The following is a 26135-nucleotide window of genomic DNA, read 5'->3' as shown; positions in this document are numbered from 1 at the left end:
GCATCCGTTTGAGGACGTTTATTCTCCAGCAGAGCTTCTGCAGAGGAGCATCTCCGAGCGGCCGCGTCGTGCGGAAGAGCCGCCCGCGGGTGTGTGTGTGTGTGTGTTTCCTGTCTTCATCAGTGTGCACGCCTTGTTCTGAGAGCCGGGGCTTTGTGCGTGTGCGTGTGAGGTGGGGGGTGGGGGGCGGGGGTGTCCATCTCCTTGATTAAGCCTGCAGCCCTGCAGCCCGGAGGCGCGCCGCAGCGGGGCTGGGCTGGAATGAGAGCCGCGCGTCCGTCCGAGCCTCCGCGCCTCCGCGCCCGCCTGCAGCCGAGCGGCCGACGCCTCGGCGGGACCCGCTGAGCGCCGCTCCTCCGGCGGACCGGCAGCCGGCGAGGACGAAACGAGCACGGAAAACCGCTCCCAAGATGGTCCGCATCGCCAAGGCCCTGGGTCTGGTCATCCTGTGCGTGGCCGTGTTCATCCTGTCCCTCATCAGCTACGTGTCCCTGCGGAAGGACAGCCTGTTCGCCTCCTCCAAGTACTACATGGGGGGACCCAGGATCATGTTCCACGCAGGTTTTCGGTGAGTCCTCTCCCCCGCACCGTGCAAACGTAAACACGGGATGGGGCCTGGTGTGCGGGACGCGCACACGCACACGCACACCTCAGCCGCAATGCAAAGCGTCCGAAAGGCGAGGTGGAGATGCGTTTCTGGGCCGAAAGAAAAAAAAAAAAAAAAAAAAAAAAGAAGCCGCACCAGCGGGCGTTCCAGGGGAAGGGCGGCCGGCGGGTCCTGCGGGTTGTGCGGGATTGATTTGAAATCCTCAGACAGGGCGGGGAAATTCAAAGTCATGCCCGCGACGGAGGCCGGCGGAGCCGCATCTTCTGGAAACCGAGACATCCGTGCTTTCATTCGGCCGGAGGGAAAACGCCTCGGATTCCGTGTGAATGAATGGAAGTTTGCGGGTGATCGTCGCCTCGGGCCACCGTGCACGCCGCTCATGCATGTGCGGGGTGTCGACCATGTCGAATCAAGTGAACGGAGCGGTTTTAAAAACGAGGGATGGGAAAGAGGAAAGCGCAAATAATTTGTATTTGTTTTAAGCCGTGCAGACGGGCTCAGTGACGCCCCGGCCGTTGTCTGGCAGGCGCCTCTAATTGCCGCGTTGCACTTCTGGTTCGTCGTTTAAAACCTGTTATGATTTTGAATCTTAAAATGCCTCCAAAGGAGCGCCTCGCGGCCGAGGCCGCCGCGTCGGTACGCCAGCTCACACCTCAAAAACCGGGTCGCGGCGTTTTCGAAAACCCCTCCGGGGTCAACAGTTGTGTCGCAGGCGTCGGGCGCAAACGGGCCGCCGATAACAACCGACCCCTCGATACGAGAGCCGGAATTAGATTCCCGATCGGATCGTCGCTTCCCAAATGGCAGCCGAAGACACCGGCTGGCCGGCCTGAAGGTCTGCCGAGCTCCCGGGCATCCAGAGAGCGTTTGGATCTACATCCATCCATCATCCTTGAAGAGCCTCCGGCCTGTAATTAGCGAGAGGACAATAGAAAGGATTCATGCTTTTCCTTCTCGTGTTTTCGCTCCAAGGTCTCAGTTCGCCATGAATTTCCTCGACCCCTCCTTCATCCCCCTGACCAACGCGCTGAACGAGGAGCTCCAAGGGAAGCCGTCCAAGTGGAAGTTCAACAAGACGGCTTTTTTTCAGCAGAGGTAACACGTCCCGTTCCGCTTCGGCTTTACGGCGCAAAGAAACCTACCACTCCTTCTTTTCACCTCCCTGCGGTTCAGAGTCTTGAGCAGCAGCTGGACAGGCCGGGAGGAGCTGCATGGAACCAGCCGGGCCACAAAGCTCCCACTGGGGGGAAAAGAAGTATATAGTCGGCTGCCGATTGTTCATGGAAGTTCTCCTTCTTAAAAAGATGGATGAGGCCTGTCGTTTTCATCATAGCTGCACTTCTACTATGAAAGACAGAATGGGAAAAAAAAAATCCAGAAAATCCTGTGCGGTTTTTAAAGAATGTATTTGGAAATGATAGTATGAAAGTATTTGGTCCAGAACTGAAGTTCATCTCAATACTTTGTTATTTACCCTTTGTTGTCAATGATGGAGGTCAAAGGTTTTCTGTAAATCTTCAAGGTTTTCACACACAGTTGCTGCTATTTTGTCCTGCTCCTCTAGAGCGCTGATGTTTCGAGGACTTTCTCCAGAGACTTTCTAAGGGGTTGAGATGTGGAGACCTCGAAATGCTTCTTAGGAAGCCGCTCCTTCGCTGCCCTGCGGTTTGTTTGGGATGATTGTCCTGCTGAAAGAGTCATCTTCAGCGCTCCTGCTGATGGAAAGAGGTTTCACTCCGTATCTCCGGATCCACGGCTCCACTCATTCTTTCCTTTCCACCGATCGGTGGTCCTTTTGCAGAAAAACTGCCCCGACGCGTGATGTTTCCACCGCCGTGCTTCACAGCAGCTGTGGTGTTACTCAGATGCAACCCAGCATCCCTTCTCCTCCAAACAAGTTGAGTTTTTACCAAAAAGTTGTATTTTGGTTTCATCTGACCAGAGAAGATCCTCCCAGTCCTCTTCTGGATCACCCAGGTGCTCCCTAGCAGCCTTCAGAAGGTCCTGGAGATGTAGCGTGTGAAGCAGGCTCTCTGCAGCTCCACCAGCTCCCCTCGAGTGCTTCTGGGATATTTGCTCAATGTTCTTGCGATCGTTTTGTGAGATCTTGGGTGGAGCCCCAGATGGAGGGAGATCATCAGCAGTCTTGTATGTCTTCCGTTGACTAATATTTGCTCCCGCAGTTGATTTCTTCACACCGTTGCAGAGTCGGTCCTCCCAGCTGGTGCAGGTTTACAGTTTGGTTTCTCTTTGGTCTCGGCCACAGCGGCGTTTGGAGTTTGACTGTTTGAGGTTGTGGACGGGCGTCTTTTAACCTGATAACAGTTCAAACAGGTGCCATTAATCCAGGTAACATGTGGAGGACAGAAGAGCTTCTTAGAGAAGAAGTTGCAGGTCCGCGAGAGACGGAAATCTCTGTTTTTAGGCGACCAAATACTTATTTTCCCGAGGAATTGACCAATTCGTTCGTTAAAAATCCGGCCATGTGATTTCCTGGATTCTTTCTCCTCATTCTGTCTCATCGCAGAAGTGAAGCTACGATGGAAATCCCAGGCCTCTCCCGTCTTTGAAGCGGGAGAACTTGCACAATCGGTGGCTGACTTTTCTGCCCCAGTGTATGTCACATAGCAGCTTATGAATTAGCATTCATGAAGAAATGATGGCGAGGAAGAGGAGACCTTTTGTCTGGCGCTGGTCCACAGAAGCCCCGATCTCCGGCAATGAATGTAAAACAACAGAACAAGTGACTCCATTGACTGGGAGCGCCGGGCTGTCTGAGGGACGACCTAAAGACTCCAACAGGGGTTCCTTTTTTTAAACGATAGAGGCCATCTTCTGATTACAGTCTTGTTATACGTCCATGTGTACTCCCTTTGTCATCCCCCACAATATGCACACTGAGTGGTGGGAAGCAGGGGTTCCCCTCCGCCGCGAAGCTCCCCGGATCCACAAGCGTCTCCTTTGTCTCCGCCGCGTCGATTTTCCCGACTCCGCCCCTCCTGCGTGACCTCGTCTTCCCGCCTTGTCCCTGCGCCCTGCCCTTATAGAGCGGGGTCACCAGAAGGACCGCCAGACTGTCGGGTGACAATAAATTAAGTGTCACAAAACTACAAAAGTGGAACCTTGACAATGTCGATCGCGAAGTACAAACGACGACGAGATCCAGAACCCGTCCGGGAGTTCCAGGTGGAGGTGGGAGTGCGTTTGCAGTGGTGATGGACAAGCTGGCGGAGGAGGTTAGACAGGAATCTTTGCGGATGATGGTGCGATGTGGTGTGAGAACAGGGTGGAGGAACATCTGGAGAGGTGGAGGTACGACCTGGAGAGGAGAGGGGTGAAGGCTAGCTGCAGCTGGAAAGCATACAAGTCTGAGAATGAGAGGTACCCAAGTGGAGTGGTGAGACTACAGGGAGTGGAGATGAAGAAGGTGGAGGAGTTGAAGTACCGAGGGTCAACGGTTCAGAGCGACGGAGACGGTGGAGAAGAGGGGTGGGAACGTATGCAAGCACATTGGAAGGGTTGGAGAGGCCATCAAGGGTGGAGAAGACGGAGGTGAAGAGCAGTTGTGGTGTCTAGTTTGGAAACTCTGAAGAGAAGACCGGCGGCAGAGATGGAGATGTGGAGGCTCCTCTTTGGGCGTGAGGACTCCATCAGAGGGACAGCCCATGTTAGATGTTCTGGAGATGAAGTCAGACCGAGAAGGTGTGGACGTGGACAGAGGAGGGATGGAGAAGACCCGGGTAGAAGGACGGCGAGGTAGGAGGAGGTCCAGAGGAACATCAGAGTGGAGATTTATGGGTGTAGGGAGAGAGGACAGGAAGCCAGTTGGTGTGAAGACCGTGCCTTCAGGCCGAGATGGAGACGTTCCAGTTTGGGTCAGCAGATGCCGGAGTCTCATGAGATCTTCAGTTGTGTTCAGAGGCCATCGGACGCTTCAGTTTACAGATGGATGGTCATCGGACACAGAGGTCTCTCTTTGTCGCCGCCCCAGGGGATGTTGTGTCGCTTCCCATTATAGAAACATGGAAGAAGCGTGACGAACGTCAAACGCAGAGGAACCCTGAGCTCCAGAGTGTTTCCAAAGAGGCTAGATCGCCTATAGACGTTCTTGAAGAACTGACCGCGCCATCAAACATCTGCAGTATCTCCTGTTTTTCTTCTTCTTCCTCCAGGAAAGACATCTTCAGCTACATCGACATTCCCAACAACTTCTCCCTGACCAAGAACAGCGTACGCGTCGGCCAGCTGATGCACTTCGACTACTCCAGCCACAAGTACGTCTTCTCCATCAGCAACAACTTCAGGTCGCTGCTGCCCGAGTTGTCCCCCATCCTCAACAAGCACTACAGTATGTGCGCGGTGGTCGGCAACAGCGGCATCCTGACCGGCAGCCAGTGCGGCCCCGAAATCGACCAGGCCGACTTCGTCTTCCGCTGCAACTTTGCCCCCACGGAGGTCTACTCCAAGGATGTGGGCAGGAAGACCAACCTGACCACCTTCAACCCCAGCATCCTGGAGAGGTACTACAATAACCTGCTGACCATACAAGACCGAAACAACTTCTTTTTGAACCTGAAGAAGCTGGAAGGGGCCATTCTTTGGATCCCGGCCTTCTTCCTGCACACCTCGGCCACAGTGACCCGCACCCTGGTGGACTTCTTTGTGGAGCACAAAGGCCAGCTGAAGGTGGAGCTGGCCTGGCCGGGGAACATCATGCACGATGTCAACAAGTAAGACGGACGATTCGAAATGCACTTGTGATTTCTTTGCATGCATGTGCAGCGAGGTCCCGCTGCAGTCTGAAGGAGTGGACGTCCAGCCGTGACTCCCTCAGACTGCAGCGTATTGTCTTCACATACTGTCCTACATTTCAGGCCCAACGTTGCAAGAAGGTTCGGTTCTAAAGGTTCCCGTTCACTGATTGATTGTCCTCTGGTTTTGGTAAAGTTCGGATGATCCTTCTCGTCACAGAATTTCCTCGACCATTTGTCATTTCGAGACAAAAAGGCCCTTTTACTTCAGACTCCCTGCCTGGGGAACCGTCTTCTCCGGCCAGGGGGGAGACGAGTCTCTCTGACCGCTGTCTGGAGAAGGCCTGCAAAGCACATTCAGAACATCTGGCCTGCTGGTCAGCGCCTGACTAACGCACAAAACAGCGGAGTCAGTATCAATGCGGGCAAGAAGGTCCTTGGTTGGATTCCCACAGGGACTCCTTTCTGCGTGGAGTCTCCATGTTCTCCCCATGTCTATGTGGGGTTCCTCCGGGTTCCTCCCACATTCCACACACATCCAGGAGACTCTAGACTCCAGATGTATTCATAAGGGGGCGATAGTTGTATGTCTCTATATGTGGGCCTGTGATGGATCCAGGGGGAACCCCACCTCTCGCCAGCTGAGATAGGCTAACTGGAGTGCAGGAGAACCGGTGTAGACAATGAATGAACGAACAAACAGGAGATGGATTCAGGAAAGCAAGCCGTCCTCTGAAGAACTCCGCCCGAAACGTTGTTGCCGGAGTTGTTTTGTGACTCTGAATGACTTGAGGTTTTCCCCGCAGATACTGGAAGACCAAGAACCTCTCCCCCAAACGTCTCAGCACCGGAATCCTCATGTACACCCTGGCGTCGGCCATGTGCGACGAGATCCACCTCTACGGCTTCTGGCCCTTCGGCTGGGACCCCAACACGGGCAAGGAGCTGCCCTACCACTACTACGACAAGAAAGGGACCAAATTCACCACCAAGTGGCGGGAGACCCACCAGCTTCCCAGCGAGTTCAAGCTCCTCTACAAGCTCCACAGGGACGGCGTGACCAAACTCAGCCTGACGCACTGCGCCGCATGAGCGCGGCGCCCCGACCCGGCCGTTCGGACCCCTGCCGCCGCCGCCGCCGCCCACCACGCATGATCCACGCGAGAGCATCCAACCACGCCGCCATTCCACACGCCCACCCGTCACCCCGAGCGGGGCGCCGCGGACATACCCGAGCGCCGTCGTGTCCAGTGTTGCCGTTGCTTGCGTTTCCTTTCCTTTTGCATGGCTGCCGGCAGAGACTCCACGGCAACGGGGACGGCAAAGATCCTGCTGTGGAGAAGAAGAAGAAGAACAACAACAACAAGAACTAGAAGACGATGAAGAAGAAGAAGAAGAAGAAGAAGATCAACAAGTCTCCCCTTCCGGTTGCGCTTCATGCGTTTCCGTCTGACCGACGGCCTTCCAGGACGCTACGCTGATTCTGTTCACTGAAACCACTGCCTGATCTCAGGGACGGAGCCACGCCAGTGTTTTTTCTCGTTATCAGATCCAACGGCCCTTGTTTACAAGACTGTACAACACACACACACACACACACACACACACACACACACACACACACTTTTTGCTGCGGCGGTCTGATTTTCTCCAGATTTGAGCGGATGACATTCCAAAAACTAAGCCATAGACGCACAGGCGGGGTCGGCGGGTGGCGGCCTCCCGGTTCGTGCCTCTCCAAGAGCTCCAAGATCTTCTAAGCCTTTTTGTAAATTTCCCAATGAATCGAAATCTCGTCCCGACCAACATTCCCGGTCTTCTGTCACGTGGAGGAGCTCAGTCGCTCCGGAAGTTCTACATCCAGTTTGGTGGACGTCTGGTTCGGGACAACGTGCCGTCATCTCGGCGTCTCCCGGGCGACGGGAGGACGGCGTCCGGCGACGGCGGCCCGAAGCAGGACCTCCTCCTGGGGAGACCTGGCGCCGGGCGGAGCTCCTCACGGTGCACGTGATGGTTTCAGGTGGTTGTGGTCGCCCGGTGGTCAACCTTCACTCTCCGGTCTGAACCGTCTACGTCCATCTGCCAGCGAGGTCCGCTCAAAGGCCGACGGAGGAACCCCGTTCACGGATCGGATACCAGAACCTCCGCGCAGAAGGCCAGACCCGACAATCTCCAGAATCTTCAGTGTCAGCTCTCTACTTATTTCTCCAGAACCACGAGAAGATCGCGTGATGTTTCCAGATGTCTCCACCTGCAGCTCTTGACCAAGTCGGCGGACGGTCTGGCGGCCCAGATCACGAAAAGGGGTTTCCTCCTCGGGGTGTCCGGGTCACCCGGGAGGGTCTCAGAGCAGAGCCGCTGCTCCTCAGGCTTCCAGAGGAGCCTTGGGAGGTCACATCTGGTCAGGGTGCCTCCCTGGTGAGGTGTTTTCCAGGACCTGCCGGAGGGGCCGCGTCTCCTGGCTGGGACTCCTCAGACCTGCTAGAAGATGGAAATCCGGGCCTCTCCGCTCAGGCCGCCGCCCCCGAGACCCCGAGGTGGATAAGAAGCAGAAGATGGCCGGATGGCCCGCTTCCTGCAGGAGATATTCAAGGTCGTGGCAACACCTAGTCAAGGTGAAGCATGAACCGGTCGGCCGCAGGATCCACCGCCTCCGCCAGCTTCCAAACGCTCTTCACGGAGAAGACGCAACCCGAGCGGGCTTTGGCGAAGGCGTCTCCTGCCCGAGGGCGTGAAGATCCGAGCCGACGTTACGTAACCTTCTGCATCCGGCGTGAAGAGCATGGTCCAGCATGCGACGGGCACCGACGCGTCTCCTAGGCTAGTTTTGTACGAACCTTTTCAAAGATCGTCCGGAGGGCAACGTTTTCTTCTTTGCTATAGTTTCTATTCCAGATGTAACTTTGTACGAAGGACGGCGAAAACGGGCGTTTTCCACACGGGACCAAACCTCGCCGGCATCTCCGGATGAAGCAGCTTTATTTTTCTATGTCTGTAGACCAGCTCGGGTTTTCAGAACGGAGGAAGGTCGCCGACGAACCCGGGGTTTGGCGGACGCCGGATTTGGAGCCGTCGCCAAAGAACAGGCATCTGAGGGGGAGGATTCCCGAAGCTGTTCCACGCCACAAAACATTTTGAAATGTTCCGGTTTTTATTTTTTAAATATTGCCGTTTTAAGACGGAGCGGGCGGCGTGAGGGGACGCGTCCCGCCACGTCCTCCCGACCACGGCGGGGAAACAACAGCGACGTCTTTATTCCAAAAGCATCGGTAAAACAGGACCTTTTTTCTTCTCAAATAACCCTTTAACGTTCTCGGACTCGGTCGAATCTGCATGTGGTTCCGTCGGAGGCTGAAGGCTTGGCTGCTTCTGTACCTGCTGTCGAGAAGTCATGACCCGACAAGGAGCTTCGTATATAAAGAAAAGTGTGGTCCATGTAGAAACCATGTCTCCAGTGTTTTTGATTAGACTCCATGGTAGATCAACATGACGTGCCTGCATTCTCCCTCCATTAATGCCTCAATGTGTCAAATAAAAACAGTATTTTTCTGTGAAATTCGCCATCTGGAATTGTTTATATAGATATATATACATTTTTTTTTTCTTTCTGAATGACATCCAAATGGTGTTTTGACAAACACTCTTTGGGGAACATCATCCGGGAAATCAATAATTATGGCACGTCTTCTGGAGGAACGTCCAACACGAAAATAAAGAGAAGAACCGCAGGTTCCCTCGGCGCCAAGGTGTATTTTGAACTTTTTTCTGGTGTCCAGAAGGGGAACTTTGGAAATATTCAAGAGTGAACCTTCAGGCCTGGAGGAGCTGAGCTGCTTCGAGGCACGATATGCGACCCAGGTGGAGCTGTGAGACCACAGGGGCCGGACATGAAGAGGTGGAGGAGTTGGAAGTACAGAAGGTCGGCAGTCCAGAGCAACGGAGAGGGTGGAGAAGACGTGGAGAAAAGAGTGGGAGAAAGGTGGAGAAGACGGAGGTGAAGAGCAGCTGAGGAGAAGACAGAAGTGGAGACGCGGAGGTTGTTCTTTGGATCAGGATCGGGAAGGAGGCCATCAGAGGGACGGCACATGGGAGATGGTCCGGAGATAAAGTCTCACCGAGATGGTTTGGAAGCGGACTGAGGAGGGATGGAGAAGATCTGGGCAGAAGGATGCTGAGGGTGGAGGAGGTCCAGCAGAAGACCTCAGAGGAGGTTTATGGACGGAGGAACAGATGACAGGAGGTCAGATGGAAGGAGATGATTGGCTGTGGCCCTGAAGGAGGCTTTTCCAAAGGCCAGGAGGAGAGAGGAGAGGCTCCGGAGTTTCCTCCAAAGTCAAGCATCCAAAGAAAAACAAAACCGTCCCGGCATGATGCTGACAGGAGGACAAAGGGTTTCAAATGAAGACTCTCACATGTATCTGCTGCCTAAAACACAATATTTACACCAGGACTGCATCTGCTTACCAAACGTATTAGCACTACAGCTAACCAGGTAGCATTGCAGCAGCATGCACTAGCTCACTGTAGTAGCTACGATGCTAATCGTTTTAGAATTGTTAGACTTCGCATATAATAATAATAATAGTACTAGCGTTACTACTTCTACTAGCAACAACAACAATAGTACAATAACAAAAATAACAACGATGATGATATTACTACTAACAACAAAAATAATAATAATTATGAGTGACATTAGTGCGGAGGTTCTCAGTCCTCCAGGTGAATTCTTGTATTGGGAAACTGGAGTTTCTTCACTTGAGGACGTTTCAACCCCTTCCAGTGAAGAAACTCAAGTCCATTTGTCCAGACAAGCGGTTTTAAACAAGCACGGGTTACTTTCTTGTCATCCATCGCGGCCGCTCCGTTGGAAACATCTGCACACATCTGGATCTCAGGCCCACATCTGGAGCGCACGGAGGGGGTCGTGGGGTCACGATCGCCGTGCGCACCTGTTGTCGTAGCAACCCCCCGGAGGTCCACGCCGGAAAGGCAGGGTCCGGTTCCTGTGACGGGTCCTAGAACGCTGCTCGTGACGGGACGGATGCGCAGGACGGCTTGGATAAAGATGGGGGGATAAAGGACACACACTCGTAGCTCTTGGTCCTCGCAGGTTGTCATCGCGGGATTTGGCGCAAGGTCTCACTCTTCTTGAATTCGAGCTCTTCAACGGGAGTCTTCCTCACCTCGCGGCCGCCCGGCTCGGAGGGTTCAAAGGTCAGCAGGGGCACAGCCTCCTGTAGATGGGAGTCGCCCGCGGCCGGCGGATCTCCACTTGGCTGCCGCTCTGCTGGTTGCTGGGACCTTCGTACGAGCTCTGCTCCATCCTCTTCATCACCAGGCCCAGCAGAGTCGTCACCGCTGTGTCCACGTCGGCGCCGGTCACCGCGCTGGTCTCGAAGTAGGGGATGCTGAGGAAGCAGAGGGCGGACGGAGAGGTCAGGGCTTTCTGACCAGGAAAGGAAGATTTGGATACAAACCTGAACCCAGCACTCATTGACCGACGTCCGTTTGGTCACCAGATGATTGCTTTGTTGTGTCTGCGGAGGTTCTCAGCCATCCGGGTCGCGGTGAATTCTTGTAGAAATCTTCCCGTCGTGCCGACCGGACTTGAATTTGTTCACTTGAAGACGTGTCAGCACCTCATCCCAGACGCTTCTTCACTTCTGATCACCTGTGGAGAGTTTCCCAATACAACTGCCAGGGTTTTGGACGAGTCCGGGTTTGGGTGTAAACGGAAGATTGGATCTGCAGAAACCAGGGCTGAGGGGTTTGTTCAGAGCAGGTTTCTGCTGATCAACTCGCACATCACCAGAAGCGAAGAAGCCTCGGGGATGAAACGTCTTGAAATTCAAGTCCACTTGACGAGAAGATATCAACAAGAATTCACCACCACCTGGATGACTGAGAACCTCCACAGACATGTCTTCATGGGAAGAAGTTCAAGTCCAGTTGGCACAACAACAATATTTGGACTCACAGGAAAGACTTCTTCTTCTTTCAGGTGTCGCCACAGCGAGTCAACCTTCTCCATCTCACCCTATTCTCTGGATCCTTCTCTCTCACACCAACTACCTTCATATCTTCTCTCACGACGTCCATAAATCTTCTCTTTGGTCTTCCTCCAGACCTCTTGCCTGGCAGCTCCAATTCCAGCATCCGTCTACCAATATCTTCTCTATCCCTCCTCTGTCCATGACCCAACCATCTCAGTCTGGCTTCTCTGACCTTCTCTCCAAAACATCTAACATGTGCCGTCCCTCTGATAGACTCATTCCTGATCCTCTCCATCCTGGTCACTCCCAAAGAGAACCTCAACATCTTCATCTCTGCAACCTCTAGTTCTGCCTGCTGTCTTTTGGTCATTGGAACAGTTTCTAGTCCAAACATCATCGCTGGTCTCACCACTGTCTTGTACACCTTTCCTTTTCTTCTGGCTGATGTTCTTCTATCTCTTGGAACCCCTGACACTTTTCTCCACCCACTCCAACCTTCTTGGACCGTCTCTTCACCTCTTCTCCACACTCTCCTACGCTCTGGACTGTTGACCCCAACTAACAGGAAAGACTTATATGTTATTCAATTAGCGCTTACCCTTACATATTACTATTACTATCATTATCATCTTCATTCAAGTTGCCTGAGGTTTCCAGGCCGCTCACCAGCGTCACTCTGTGGTGAAATGCAGAAATGTTCAGACGGCTCTCAGCTGTGCACGAGGCCTGAGAGGACCAAGTTCAGTGGATCTGAAATACAAGGCCGAAATTGCGCGACTACCATATGTTTGATACAAATGCATTCTTCAACATGACAGCAAAGAGGAAATTCAATACAATTGACAGGTACCAAAGTGTGTGTGTGTGTGTGTGTGTGTGTGTGTGTGTGTGTGTGTGTGTGTGTGTATCAAATGATTTTTCATTCAGTGCTACACTAGTTTCCCCTGCAGACCAACAAAGCGTTTTCATAATTAAGTCGCACTTGAGAACATAATTAGGTGTCGTTCCACATTGGAAGGACCACCTGTGGCTGAAGACACGTTCTGAGTAATGTCTGGAGACGTGCACGTCCAAGGTGCTTCTCCTCCTAGTCCAGGGGTCGGCAACCTTTAACACCCAAAGAGACATTTGGACCCGGTTTCCTCGGAAAAGAAAACACCGGGAGCCGCAATTACTTTCTGACGTCTAAAATAAAGGTACCACTGTATATATTGCTTTTTATTACCTTTACACTTTGAATAAACAAGTGTGTTGCTTCTGAAATTCACAAAGTATTGCGGAGAAAATTAAATTTTATTTATGTAATGAAGTCATTTTGAGCTTTGGGCTTTCAGAGCGTGGAGCGGAGCCTTGACCTGAATTTTAAAAATAAATCGGGAAAAAAAAAATCACTGTGTCAGTAAACAATAAAAAATAAATATTTGCAAAATATCTTCATAAATATTCATTTTACCTGGTTTTATGGGACTTCTGCTCCTGAACTTCTGCGCACAGCATCTGCACATCGGGACTTTACCGGCCGGCGGGTATACCGGCTTCCGCCGGTGTGACGTTTATTTTGAGCGGCGAAAAATAATAAATATAATTTTTTTAAATATTTCAAGATCACAATAATCTTCCGACTTAGAACTAAAAGTTAAAAAAAGGAATTACCACAAATGAAATACACTTCAATTAAATATTTATCATTTATTTTCCCGAGCCGCTCGGAGCCGCGGGCTGCCGACCGCTGGACTAGAAGGACCGCGAACGCAGCTCCGTCCTGCGTTTCTTTGCAAACGCGGACATTGTCCGGTCACGGCGCTTGTGGAGGCAGGACTGCAACGCATCACCGCTGAGTGTTCCCAGGGTCCAATATAACCAAGAGTGGTTAGCAGAGACATTGAGCTCTCGGATATTAGATTAAGAGGAGATTTATGGAGCACCTTTCAGGGTCAAAGCACCGATCAGCGTCTACTGAAGCCAAGTTTAGACCACGAGATCAAATCACAAGACCACGCTCGGTCCGTCTCAGTCACGCAGAGGAAAATATCCGCCTTCTCACCCGTATCTGCTGGCCAGGTCTCGGGCTTGTCTGGCATGAACGTCCCGCACGCTCCGGAGGTCAGCTTTGGTTCCCACCAGGACGATGTCCGGGCTGTCGCAGTACGCGTTGGCCTGCAGCTGACCTGAAACCATGGAGGAGGTCCGTTACCGACACAACACGCCGTCGCCGCTTATTCGGCTCCGCGCGCATCGTTCTAATGTTCTTCAAGTTCTCCTGCTATTCCAAAGACCCGATGGCCCTCAGCCTGGGCTACGAGCTGCTTCAAGGAGACCGGAAGGTGGCGGCATTGACTGAATGACAACGGCTGCAGTGAGAAGATGGCTTACTCATCCAGTTCCTGACGTTCAGGAAGCTCTGCTGATCGGTGAGGTCAAACATCAGCAGAAAGCCCATGGCGTCTCGGAAGAAGGCCGTGGTGAGGCTGCGAAACCTACAGTGGAGGAAGGACAACCATAAAGGTGATGGCAAAGCAACGCCATGAATAACCCCTCCCTCCCTGCACCTCCGAGAAGAGGACATCCATCCATCCATCCATACATACATACACACACACACACACACACCACAACATCATCATCATCATCAAAACATCGACTCCGCATGGATGATGAGTCTCCAGCTCTGCTTCCAGAATCTGCTGCTGGTGGTGGTCAGGAGGCAGGCTGGTCCAGAGAAGAAAAGCCCTCAGACCTCACCGAGTCAGATGAATAACTGCACTTAACTTTCACTCAACCGTCTCTTCCACTTCTTCTTTCCCCTGTTCACCTTCTTCCTTCATCTCCTCCTGAATCGCTCCTCCAGACTTCCGCGAAGCCCAACGTGATGAATGAAGCACCAACATGAGTGCAGAGTCCCTCACCTCTCCTGTCCCGCTGTGTCCCAAAGCTGAAGGTGGACCCTGAAGTTCTTCTCCGTCGTCCCATCGGCACCGGTTCCCGTGTAGATCTGCGGGAAACCACACATAGAAGGAACTGAAACACACACACACACACACACAAAACTGAAATCCCGGGTGTGTTACTCACCACCCTCTTTTCCCTGAAGTCGATGCCGACGGTGGTGGTGAACTTGCGGTTGAACTTGTTGTCGGTGTATCTGTAGAGGAAGGTGGTCTTCCCCACGCCGGAGTCCCCCAGGGCCAGCAGCTTGATCAGGTAGTCGTAGTCCCAGTCGCCCATCGTGCAGCCCAACGCCCGAGCCTGCCGCAGGAAGTGGGGGGGGTTCCATGAAGCGCTAAGCCGGCCGACCCGGTGGTCCCGCGGCCCCCCGACGTCAGAACTCTGCGGTCATTAGCCGCTGATCGGAGGGGAACGAGCACATGACTGGGGCTGATCTCCACATGAGCAGTCAAATGCCTGTGTGAAGTTTGTCTGGGCAAAGAGGCAGTTTGGACACAGAACTCCTTCTATTGACGCCAGGGCTTTGGGCTGAGACGCCGCCTCGGTTCCGCTCGCTGCGACACAGGCCGCCACTGACGGCGTGGAGAATCGCATTTAGCTCTATTAGGGGTGGTTTGGAGGCCCCGTGGGCCCGGCTGAAGAAAGACGTCTCTTCTGAGCTGCCACCTCCTACATCTGCCTCTAAGCCAGTGGTTCTTAACCCGGGTTCGATGGAACCCCAGGGGTTCGGCGGGTCGGTCTCAGGGGTTCGGCGGAGGTCAAGACACACATTGGTGATGACATCACCGGCCGCAGGTGATCACGCTACATAGCTCGGCCTATCCGTGCTGCGGGGATTTTGGCGCGATCAGTTGTAGCGACTTGTGACTGTCGTGATGGTACGTCATGTGATTTCTTTCTTAATATCTTAATCCCTTCATACTAATTATGTCGGGCAAAAAAAGAAAGCGGTCGGAAGAACACCTACAATACGGATTCACGTGTATGACGGAACGCGATTGGAATCGATGTCCTAACGGCATGATTTGCAAAGACAAGATGTGCAATTCTAGTCCGGCACCGGCAAAACTAAGGGAAGGCTTCCTTCAGCTGCATGGAGATGGGAGCTACAAGAACATAGCGCTTGCTGGATTCAAGGTGAAGGGAGCCAGATTCCATGAAAAGGCTACTCTGCCTGTTCTTTGTACCCATCGACGAAACGATCCTCCATCCAATAAAGAAGGGTTCGTGAATGCGCATGTAAAGCAGGTGGGGTTCAGTACCTCCGACAAGGTGAAGAACCACTGCTCTAAGCTCACTGGGTGGGACGGATATATTAAGCGACGACAAAAAAGTCATGCGTGCCATCAGACTGTTAAAGCTGAATAGAAATTCATTCATTCATTCATAATTCAGGGTTGAGGTCCATCATAGGGACACACGGAGACGTCCGACCGTTCACACATTGCAGAAACATCCATTCACACGTCAGAGACGGCAGCCTTCACGCCTCGGAAGCGTCTTCAAGGGAAGAAATTAAAGCTCAGTCGCCACGACAAGAATTCGCCGTGACCTGGATGAGCGAGAACCTGCGCAGGAACACCGTTCACAGGTTTTCCACTCATCACACGGAGACATGCAACCAGGCGGTCTCGTTCGCACATCTGGACCATGCAGGGTCTCCACTGAACCTCCTGGGTGTGTTTGGACTGTGGGAGGAACCCGGAGAACCCTGAGGAAAATAGAAACATAGAAAGGAACCCCGTGGGAGTCCGACCAGTGGAAGTTCTAATGAACGTAATCAAAGCGTGACACTTTTTTAGGTGCGCCGGCACAGAGTCGTGTCGGCTCACGATGATGAGCTCCGGCGTCGTCGTTTCATGTAGAAACGTGTCTGCAGACCTGCTGGAGCTTCACAGCTGAGCAGGACGCACTGGGACGCCCGGTAAGACCACGCACGTCTGTGGACCACCGACCCGCTGATTTAAGAACGTCGTCTACGGCGAAACACATCGCCATCACCTGCACCTCGGTTGTTCTCGGTTTAAAAAACAAAACCTGTCAAAGTGAGTTTGACCCTTTGACCTTTTGAATGTCTCCCATCAGTGGACATCAGACCGCCACATCCGTGATCCCACTGGAGTTACACAGAAAGTGCAGCTTACTAACCTTCAGTAATCTGCAGAAACAGGCGGCGCAGAGAAAACATCTGTAATGAAAGGAGACACTGCTTCCCGTCCTTACCAGTCGATCGTCACGGAGCGCCGACGTCCATGCAGAGCGCCGTGGAGTCGTCCCGCCGCCGCAGCATCCGCTCTCATGATGCCACGGCACATCGTGTTGTGAACCTTTCCCCGTCTGACACGTGACCCGGGGGAGGAGCTCCGGCCCGGGATCTCCAGACCCCGTGCTGATCTGAAGGCTCTCTGAGGGCTGGATGGCGTCCTGGGCTGAAACGATGTGGTCGGACGGGGAGCCGGCCCCTCTCCGAGAGGCTCGGGCTAATAATCCCTCCATTAGAGGGCTGGAAAACAAACTCTGACAGCCTGTGGGAAACACTTGGTACGGAATTTACAATAAAAAACGAAAAAAAAAAGGGAACTTTGTGTACCGGTGGAGGTGGTTAGTGTGGAGCCATCTTCACCTCCAGCCAAGGGACGCACACCCTCGCTCTCTCTTTAGCTGTAGCTTAGCCACTAGCTACGCTACAATAGGCTTACTGTGCTGCGTGATACCCTGAGGTGCTCCTCTCTCCTTCTTTCAACTCTTCCCGTCAAGTCCGATGTGCCTTCATCGGTGCTTGACGGCGACCTCGGCCCCAGGCTCGCTCGTCTCACCGGTTCCAAGGACGCTATTAGCATGAAACCGTTAGTTTGAGACACTCTGTGGAGGCAGAAAGCCGCCCACGTGGAGCCGGGATCTGCCCGATGTTGCTGCAGATACTGGAGTTTCCTGGGGGAAGCGGAGTTTCCGTCCATCATCTTAGAGCGTGTGGTCCACACCTGCCCTGTTGTAGGACAACCGCGTTGCTATTTGGCGGCGTGGAGATCAATTCTGGCAGGACTGAGCCTGTCATCCAGCGCCAGCATCAGGTTCTACCATCTCTAAGATCCTGAGATGGAGGTTGTTATTTTAAAGCATGGGTGACTCATCACCTGCGCTGCTGCCTCCAAAAACTGAACAGCTCCAACAAATGTTTTTTTTTATTTTCTGAACACTTTGTGCAAAACACGAGGTTCTAGGTGAACGCAAGAAGGACAAACGTCAAATAGCATATGAAGGCCGAGTGTCAGGAGCAGCAGGTCTAACCGGGTTTGAAGTAATTGAACAGGTGGTTAACCTGCTGGCCTCTAGCGGCCGCCCTCCTGCCCCTGGTCACCGGGCTTCTCCCCGGCTTCCTGGAGGCGCCGGCCTTCAGGCCGGGCTTCTGCTGCTTCCACTCAGACATCAGCTCTCTTTGAACGTCGGACGGGAGCTCGGAAAACACTCGCGGGTCCACATTTGCGGGGAAGTCTCCGTCATACGACCGGGGAAAGGGCGGCTCCCCTTCTTCCGGGCCCGGTGCCTGAGCGGCGGCGGCGGCGGCGTCCGGCCGGGAGGCGGGGGGTTGCGGCGCCGTGAGCGCAGGGGACGGGACGGACGACTGGAAAAGCAGTTCCTTTTGGATTTCTTCCGGGAGAAGCCTGAACACGTCAGGATCGACGTCAGGCGGTAATCCATGAGTCACAGAGGTGTTCGCGTCCTCGGGCTTTGACATCACGGCGCCGCCAGACGCCGTTTGAAAGCCCGGCGTTCTGCCCGGCACAGAGGAGCTTTGTTTCCCTCGGGATCCAGCCGACGCTCCGCGGCGGCCGGAGGGGCTTCCTGCGGTTTCATGCCGAGGAGGAACAGTTATCATGGCGTGCGTGTCGGATCCATCATCCGTGCAGTGACGCTCCCTGCTGCTGGAGGAACCGCCCTGGTCAGGGGTTTGGGAGAAGAACGTGGATTTAGAGGGAGAGCAAACGTTCTGAAGGAGCAAACAATTACCATCTTTGCCCTCAACTACAGCAGGAATGTAACACCATCATCTACACAAATGTCTTCTTCTTCTCGACCTTTGGGCTGCTCCCTTCAGGGCTCTCCCACGCCAATCATCTGCCTCCTCCTGTCCCTCTCCTCTCACACCATCTAACTTCCTGTCCTTCATCCCTCCATCCACGAAGCCCCTCTCAGGTCTTCCTCCATCCCTCTTCGGTCCACGTCCAAACCATCTCATTCTGACTTTCATCTCCAGAACATCTACCATGTGCTGCCCCTCTGATGGACACTTTTCTCCACCCGTTCAAACCTGGCTTCACACATCCTTCCACCTCTCCTCGGCCTCTGGACGGCCGACCCGACGTAGCTTCAGTGAGAAGCCCTCAGACATGCGAACGGTGCCACCGGCCGGCGTGCCGCGGGCCCACCTGCGCTGGAGACGAGTCGGCCGTTGTGGCGTGTTTGAAGAAGGAGGTGATGGAGCTCCTGCCGGCAGCGCTCGGCCTCCTGCTCTGCAGGTTACTGAAGCACACGCTGATGAGGGTGAGGTGGAAGCCTGCGTTCGGGTCCACCATCTTCTGGAAAAGCTTCATGGCCAATAACACCAGCTGGTCCAGAGTTTCATCTCTGCCAGCTGCTGAAGGACTTCCTGAAATTAAGTTTTGAAGCCATAGCAGTTTATCTATCTTCTTAAATAAGGACAATAGAAGAATATATACACAAAGTACAGTGTAGTTGTGTGATGAGTAAACAGGTAAGAGGCACCGCAGAGACAAATACAATAAACTTGTATAGTTTGTATCTCATCTACAGCAGGAATGTGCATCACAGTATGTATATTGTGAGTATATATAGTATGTACAGTGTTTACAAGAAGTGTGATTATTATTTACAGCAGAGATATATATCACAGTTTATATATACACAATATGTGCAGTGTAAAATGTAGTATATGTGTATGTTTCCTGTCTGTTCTGTATATTTCCTGTCTGCTCTGTATATTTCCTGTCTGTTCTGTATATTTCCTGTCTGTTCTGTATATTTCCTGTCTGTTCTGTATATTTCCTGTCTGTTCTGTATATTTCCTGTCTGTTCTGTATATTTCCTGTGCATCGTGTATTTGCAAGTGTATTTGCAGTCCCTATGTCCTCTATTGTAAGTCGCTTTGGATAAAAGCGTCTGCCAAATGTAATGTAATGTAATATTTGCCATCTAAAGCAGGGATATGTATGTACCAGTATTCCCAACCTTTTTTGAGCCACGGCACATATTTTACATTTAGAAAAAAAAATAAAAAATAAAAAAAAATCACATTGCACAAACCCAAGTATACACAGGTTCATTAACAACCTGTTGCCATCTAGTGGAAGAGCATTTAATTGTCCTGCCTGTCACTGCATGCTGCTCACACAGATACACCTAACAAGACACATTATTTGTGTTAAATAAATCATTTTTGGACCAATCAGGTAAAAGTGGACATTTTTCCAGAACACACCGATGATCTCTCATGACACACTAACGTGTAGCAGCACAGTGGTTGGGAAACACTGCTGTATACAATATGTGCTTTGTAAATGCAAAGTATTTATATTTACCATCTACAGCAGGGTTATGTATTACAGTATGCACACACACACACACACACACACACACACACACACACACACACACACACACACACACACACACACACACACACACACACACACACACACACACAGTACAATACATATAGTGAGTATGTATTGTATGTGCTTGTAATTAGCCTATATTCATGCAAATACAAACATTAAAGGGAAAAAAAAGGTAAACTAGCATGTTGACAATGCCCCTGATGATCCCCAGACCCCCGTCCAGGTGGACGCTGCACTCTCCATCCAGCCTGGAGGTTGAGCAGTCTTACCCGACGTGATCTTCTGACCGAGGTGGTTTGGAAGCGGACACTGCCGGCTCTGCCGACTGAACCATTTGTTGGCGGCCGAGTATCGACGGATGGTGAGGCGGAGGGTTTGAGGCTGCCGGCCGTCTTTGTGCATCCTGGGTTGACCGCAGATGTTTGGAGCCAGAAATAGGAGGGTGAGCAGAGCCTCACAGATCTTCAGCACTAACAAACATCACGATACCTTCTTACAAGATCGTGCTTCTCTGACTGCTTAAGAAAGAGGTACTGACCTCTCCAGCAGACTGCTCAGCAGCTGCCTTATCTTTGCCGTCACATCTTTAGTGGAAGACATCTTCTTAAAAGAGTCTTCATCACTCAGAGACTGGAACGTGGAGAAAGTGAAGATAAAGGCTGATGGAAGGAACACGGTGTCACTGAAGGAGACCCCAGGGGTACCTGAGGAGCTCCGGTCGGGGTCACGGGCGAATCGTCGATGCCGAGCGCCAGGTTCTTCAAGCGCTGGGCGCCCGGGCCTCCGAACTCTCTCGTCAAGTCGGCCGAAGGGCAGAGCTGCAGGTCCTGCACGCCGAGCAGCCCCAGGGCCTGAAGTCTCTTGGCAGTCTGGTGTCCCACGCCTGAAGACGCAGGGTGTGTCACACATTTAGCAGGACAGACCACACGTGTCACAATATCTGGAAAGTCACACCATTTAAATCGGGGGTCCGTGACGTTTCTCTGGCCTGGGAGCCCAAACTGAGGGAGGGATGGAGCAGAGAGGCGACTGGTGTATAAAACAAGGTTTATATTAAACTGGAGCCACTTGTGTATTCCATAAAACACATAGGGAGGGTGCGACCGAAATCAGGGCTCTACAACTGGGGTGCCCCCGACCCCCCGTTGTAGAGCTCGGATTGAGAAAGTTAAAACTCTTCAATAAACTACCGGTATTCAAATAGTATCAAAAATGGCTTTCGGAAAAGCTGCCACAATCTTCTGGTCAGATTATTTTAAGAATACTAATTGTATGTTAGTTCGTGTTCATTTTAATGCAGTTTCTAGAAAAACTCTGGTATTAAATATCATATCAGTGTTTTGTGTTTTGTTATTTTCAGGGCACCCTTGGTGCTTTTCAGAGGCGTCCCTTCACTCCTGATGGCGCTGAACACATTTACTGATTGAAAAGAGGTTAAAAAGAAGCCACAGTTGATCCGTGGCTGGATGAAGCTAGCACATGTTTGAGGTGGACCGGAGAGGAGGTCCTGGTACCTGGTACTCTGCGGAGGCTGCTCAGACTGCCCATGATGTCAGGTGCATTTCCTGGCAGTAGAGTGGTTTGCTGGTTGGGTTTGAAGGTGCCCGACACCAGCTTTGCCAGCAGCTTGTTGGTGGCGATTCCAGCGCAGCCGGTCAAGCCCAGTTCTTCGCGTATGGCGTCCCTCAGCTCGGCCGCGATGTGCGAACCCAAAGCCAGCCTCGGGTGGTAGCTGGCTCCCCCGCCTGCAGCGGGACAGACGTCGATATGTCAGCTCACGAGGTTTTCCCTCAGAAGAGCACGAAGCGAAAGTTCAATGCAAATCTGTAGCTTCTGTGCCGGTTTGAAAATCACTTCCTGGTTTCCGTTCGACAGACGCAGTCAGAGACGTACTCGGATTGTTGTAAACGTGGCCTTTAAACGAAGGGTTTGACTCGGGAGCCTGCGCCAGCCTTCTCTCTACCAGCTCGGTAACGTCCACGTAGTTCTCATCGAACCCAAGCCTCTCCACCAGTGGACAGGAGGACAGCAGCAGCTCTGGATGAAGGGAACAGCAAGGTTTGAGGATCACTTATGTTAAGCTACATGTTGACAAAGGGATTGCAAGGTTACAAGTCAAACTGCAAATATGACCTCAAATGTTCAAAACATTGATCTGCTTCTTCTCCTTTGGGCTTTTCCCTTCAGGGATCGCTACAGCCAATCCACCTTCACCATCTAACCCTACTCTCTGGATCCTCCTCTCGCTCCATCCATCCAACTTCTCTTTGGTCTTTCTCTAGACCTCCAACTTCAGCATCCCTCTACCAATATGTTGGCTATCCCTCCTCTGTACAAAACTCAACCATAACAGTCTCTGTCCAAACCATCTAACATGTGCCGTCCCTCTGATGGACTCACTCTTCTTGATCCTATCCATCCTGGTCACAAAGAGAACCTCAACATCTTCATCTCGGCCTGCTGTCTTCTGGTCACCGTTACTGTTTGTAGGCCATACGGCACGGCCGGTCTCACCACTGTCTCCTCCACCTTTCCTTTCATTCTGCCTGATAGTCTTCTATGGCACAGGAAAAAGTTCAATACATTGAAAATGCTATTAATTCTTCTTCTTCACAATTCATCTTGCTAAAGTACACTGTTCAATGCTTAACTGAAAACATAGCTTTTGTTTGGTCCAAATATATTTAATCCACACCACTAAAATACTCGGGGCGAGCTAGCCATCAAATCTGAACCCACCATGTTTGAGCCTGTGTCAAAACAAGGACTCACATCTGGTATTCATGCTTTTATTTGACACTCAGTGCCTCCCCACCTGTAACCTTATAGGACATTTCTCTGTAGTGTGTGAGGTCCTCCCCATTAACCAGGACAAGGTGAGGGCATTTCTCCTTGGCATCAGTCACAGACATTAGTTTGGTTACGCCTTGCTCCCTCGCCACATAGTTACAGGTGACAATGATGTATTTCTGCTGAATGCCTGAGGACGAAAAAGCATTCATGTCAAAAAATGATCACATGAGAAGAAGGGGGCAGTGAATGACCTCAGTCCACTGCAGAGACATTACCTAGTGGCACCTCTCTCAGTGCTGGATTCCTGATCATCTCCACCTGGGCGTAGAAGCAATCCAGGTCAAAATGCAGGATCACCCTGTGCATTGGTGTCTGTGTCTTACTAAGGTTTGACCCTGAAAAAAAAATAAGGAAACCAATAATAATAATAGTAATCTGTGTCAAGTCAGAGCTTATTTAAACGAAACCAAATAGCAGCAGTTGTCTCATGACGCTTTCCATGTAAAGCAGGGCTGGATGCCTCATGAATGCCTGAGTTCTCTCGGGCTAGAATCTAGCCACTAGATGCTGACTACCCTTCAATAGCAGCTCTGTGTGACTGTAAATAGCTCGATGTAAAGTGCTATTTAGAAATAATAAATAGTAACCCAATATATCCCCTTGGAAAAATCACAGCTCAATGTGGGAGGCCTTCTGCCTCGACCGGTCCTGGCAGACAGAGGGAAAAAAAAAAAAAGCAGGAGTGTGACGGAGACAGGACGAGGATTGGGAAGGACAGAATTAAAATGATCTATTACTAAAAATACTGGTATTTATCAGGAAGTGAATCACGCTAACTTTGCCAGGTCAAATACAGAGAAAGGTGCTTTTAATTCTCCGTCCGAGTGTTTTCTCATTACCGGACACAGCAGCGCAGCTGCTCGGCTCGGTCTCCGTGAAACTGTTAATCCACTCGGTTTCGTCCTCCTCCATGTCATCATCCCGGCTGTCCGTTTCAAACATGTCGTGCGGTGTTTTTTATTTTGTTATGTTTTGGCGTCTAAAAGCCGCGGTCGAGCCGCTGCCGGCGTGCTTCCGGTCTGCTGACGAAACGACGGTCGCTTTAGCACCACAGCGCCACCTGCTGGCTGGGAGGACTTAAGAAAAAAAATTAGATAAAATTGAAATTTGCTGTAAAAACGGAAGCTAATTGTATATTAAAGATTTTACATTCATTTTTCATCAAATCTTTTGAAATCCAAGGGGCTATCGTTTTTAAATAATTAACGATTGTTTCAACGAATTAGCTAAAATACGTCAACGAGCCTGGAGCGGAGGCTATAAATTAAACCGCCGGTCGGGTCCACCTGTGTGATCCCGCTGTTAATTAGCTGAACCGGCGTCGTAAGTCGTCCATGTTTCCCTCGTCTGGTCTCTTTGCCAACATATTATGCCCGTTTTCAACCCGCGGCCTTTGTGAACGACCGCATTGTCCGTACAAACATGTCCCAGAAGTCGAGGTTTTATCCGGCTCTCCGTGCGAACAAGCGAGTGTTGACCGCGCAGGTGAGTTGAGGGTGAGACCGGGCGGAGTGATCTCTGCGCGGACACTAACCGCCCGATGCCTCCGCCTGGGTCTTAACGAGCTAATTCACCGCCGCAAAAAATAAAAACGATGTAAAAATATAACTATAAACTGAGAAATTTACGAAAATGTTGTTCCGCTTTCCAAAGTGTTAAAGGTACCTCCGCAAGCTAAAATAAATCTGTCAAAATGTATTTTCGTGACATAAAGTGATAGAATCATCGAAATGTAGTTCCGTTAGCTGAACTGATAAAGCCTCCGAAGTTCAGCTCCGTTAGCCAAATTTAATAAGTTTCCTGAAATGTTAATTCATTAGCTAAAATAAATAAGACTTTCTGAAATGTCCGCTTGTTACCAAATATGAATTAAACTCAATGAAACTTAGCCTTGTTACCTAATATAAATGTTTAACTTCATGTGATTTCGCTTTATCTGAAAAATGTGTAAACTTCCTCAGTTAAGCCTTGTTAGCTAAAAAATCAGAACAATGATCCATGATCATGAAAAATATTTACTGTTAACTGAAAAGAACGATAATTATTAAGTCTTCGGAGGGTGTCAGCGTTTGAAAATGGACAGCTTCTATTCTTCATTTTAAATTGTCTAATATGACAATGGTTTTGAAAAACGTTAAGTTAAACTACGGGTTTTTAAGTTCTATTTTCTGGCAAATCAATCTGTCACAATTTTGGCAAAACAAACAAACTTTGCTCTATTATCCATCTTTGAAAGTGAAGCAAAAGCGCTTCTTCCCAAAACAGCGTATCAGCTGGTCCATAAATACAAAGTGATGGGAAGAGTGGATAGGAAGGAGGTGATACGAGTACTTGACAGAAGGTTTTTATCCTCTATTTCCAATAGTTCTTTCAAGCTTTAGCGTTCATTTACAATCTGCACTTGTCCTCCTGTACAGGAGTACGAAACGGTTTGCCGTCTGCCATCTGTGGCACGTCAGTGCCTGAGACGAAGGGTGAGACTAAGGGTGACTGCATCCAGGAGCTGGAGCGCATCAACAAGGAGATCGAAACCATGAAACACGAGGTAGAACAAGAGCAAAGGAGACTGTCACGTTACCAGACCGCCGACGCTGAGCCTCACCTTTCAGTTTCCAATTCCAAGCCAACAGGTCAAAATGTAAACACAGATTCGTACGGCGATCCATCCGACAAAGCCCGTACTAAAGTACACTCCTGGCCAAGAAAGTACGTGGTTGACACCTCCAAACCCAGGACAGATTTGGAGTATGATCCCATGTCTAATTTTTCTGCATGCTTAAGTTCTTATAAGTCATCCGGTAGAGAGCAAAAAGCAAAAGTCGGGCATGATTTGAAAAGGGAAAGTAATGCCGATGGAAAAGCGCCACCGGCGCACGTCGTCCGCTCCCGATCGCCGTCTCCAGAGCTCCTTGATGACACCTTTGAAGATGGCATATTGGTGATTGACATTCCTCCCTCTCCTGACAGCAAGAGAAGTCAAGCCCAAGAGCCAGTTAATCCTGCAATACAACAAACTCCAAAGGATATCGAGGAAACGAGCCCGGCACTTATTCCGTTTGATTCCCTGTCAATGCAACGTAATGAAGAAGCGGTGGTTTTGCCTGCTAAGGCAAAGAATATTTGTGTTTGCATGGCTGAAAGTGAAGTCTCACAAAACCCTTGTCAAAACCGTGTACATGAAACTATACCTGATGAGAATGAAAATGTCATTGACTTAACCGGGAGCCAGGAAGAGCCTGCAGGCAAATATCTTGAGACTCCATGCTTGCAGAGTGTAGAAACAGAAATGTTGAATGGCCTTACACCAGCAAGTTCCTCTAACACAAGAGTCAGGCAAGATTTCAGT

General features: G+C 51.1%; 3 protein-coding genes across 5 annotated transcripts; 1 reads left to right on the top strand and 2 right to left on the bottom strand.

Moving 5' to 3' along the window:
* The first annotated feature begins 29 nt into the window (after positions 1-29).
* Positions 30-6742, top strand: LOC147221212 (alpha-N-acetylneuraminate alpha-2,8-sialyltransferase ST8SIA3-like). Its single transcript, XM_086169273.1, has 4 exons — positions 30-568; positions 1580-1702; positions 4780-5337; positions 6165-6742. The coding sequence occupies exons 1-4, from the start codon at positions 411-413 to the stop codon at positions 6448-6450; spliced, it is 1125 nt and encodes a 374-aa protein (XP_086025399.1). The 5' UTR covers positions 30-410; the 3' UTR covers positions 6451-6742.
* Positions 6743-6936: 194 nt separating this feature from the next.
* Positions 6937-16812, bottom strand: LOC147221211 (ras-related protein Rab-27B-like). 3 transcript variants are annotated; one of them, XM_086169276.1, is made up of 7 exons: positions 16524-16812; positions 14427-14600; positions 14261-14346; positions 13728-13831; positions 13399-13522; positions 10545-10769; positions 6937-10415 (listed from the first exon to the last, which is right to left on the bottom strand). In XM_086169276.1, exons 1-6 carry the CDS (start codon positions 16794-16796, stop codon positions 10577-10579), a joined length of 954 nt encoding a protein of 317 aa, XP_086025402.1. In that variant the 5' UTR covers positions 16797-16812; the 3' UTR covers positions 6937-10415; positions 10545-10576. The 3 variants fall into 3 exon arrangements, 2 of the variants coding, with proteins under 2 accessions (XP_086025402.1, XP_086025401.1); XM_086169275.1 differs by having other exon boundaries at positions 6937-10769; XR_015107842.1 differs by lacking the exons at positions 6937-10415; positions 10545-10769 and adding an exon at positions 12606-12709 and having other exon boundaries at positions 12808-13522.
* A 764-nt stretch (positions 16813-17576) lies between these two features.
* On the bottom strand, positions 17577-23880 carry poli (polymerase (DNA directed) iota). The gene is made up of 10 exons (XM_086169272.1): positions 23629-23880; positions 23005-23124; positions 22752-22916; positions 21830-21973; positions 21451-21681; positions 20641-20819; positions 20475-20566; positions 20206-20339; positions 18728-18948; positions 17577-18237 (listed from the first exon to the last, which is right to left on the bottom strand). The coding sequence occupies exons 1-10, from the start codon at positions 23729-23731 to the stop codon at positions 17584-17586; spliced, it is 2043 nt and encodes a 680-aa protein (XP_086025398.1). The 5' UTR covers positions 23732-23880; the 3' UTR covers positions 17577-17583.
* Positions 23881-26135: the final 2255 nt, after the last annotated feature.

This window comes from Fistularia commersonii, chromosome 22 (assembly GCF_037954325.1).
Source record: "Fistularia commersonii isolate RoL2024-O1a breed Wild chromosome 22, RoL_Fcom_v1.0, whole genome shotgun sequence".
In the NCBI taxonomy this organism is placed as follows: domain Eukaryota; kingdom Metazoa; phylum Chordata; class Actinopteri; order Syngnathiformes; family Fistulariidae; genus Fistularia; species Fistularia commersonii.
The sequence above is the reverse complement of the archived record's forward strand: the minus strand, read 5'-3'. Positions and strand labels throughout refer to the sequence as shown.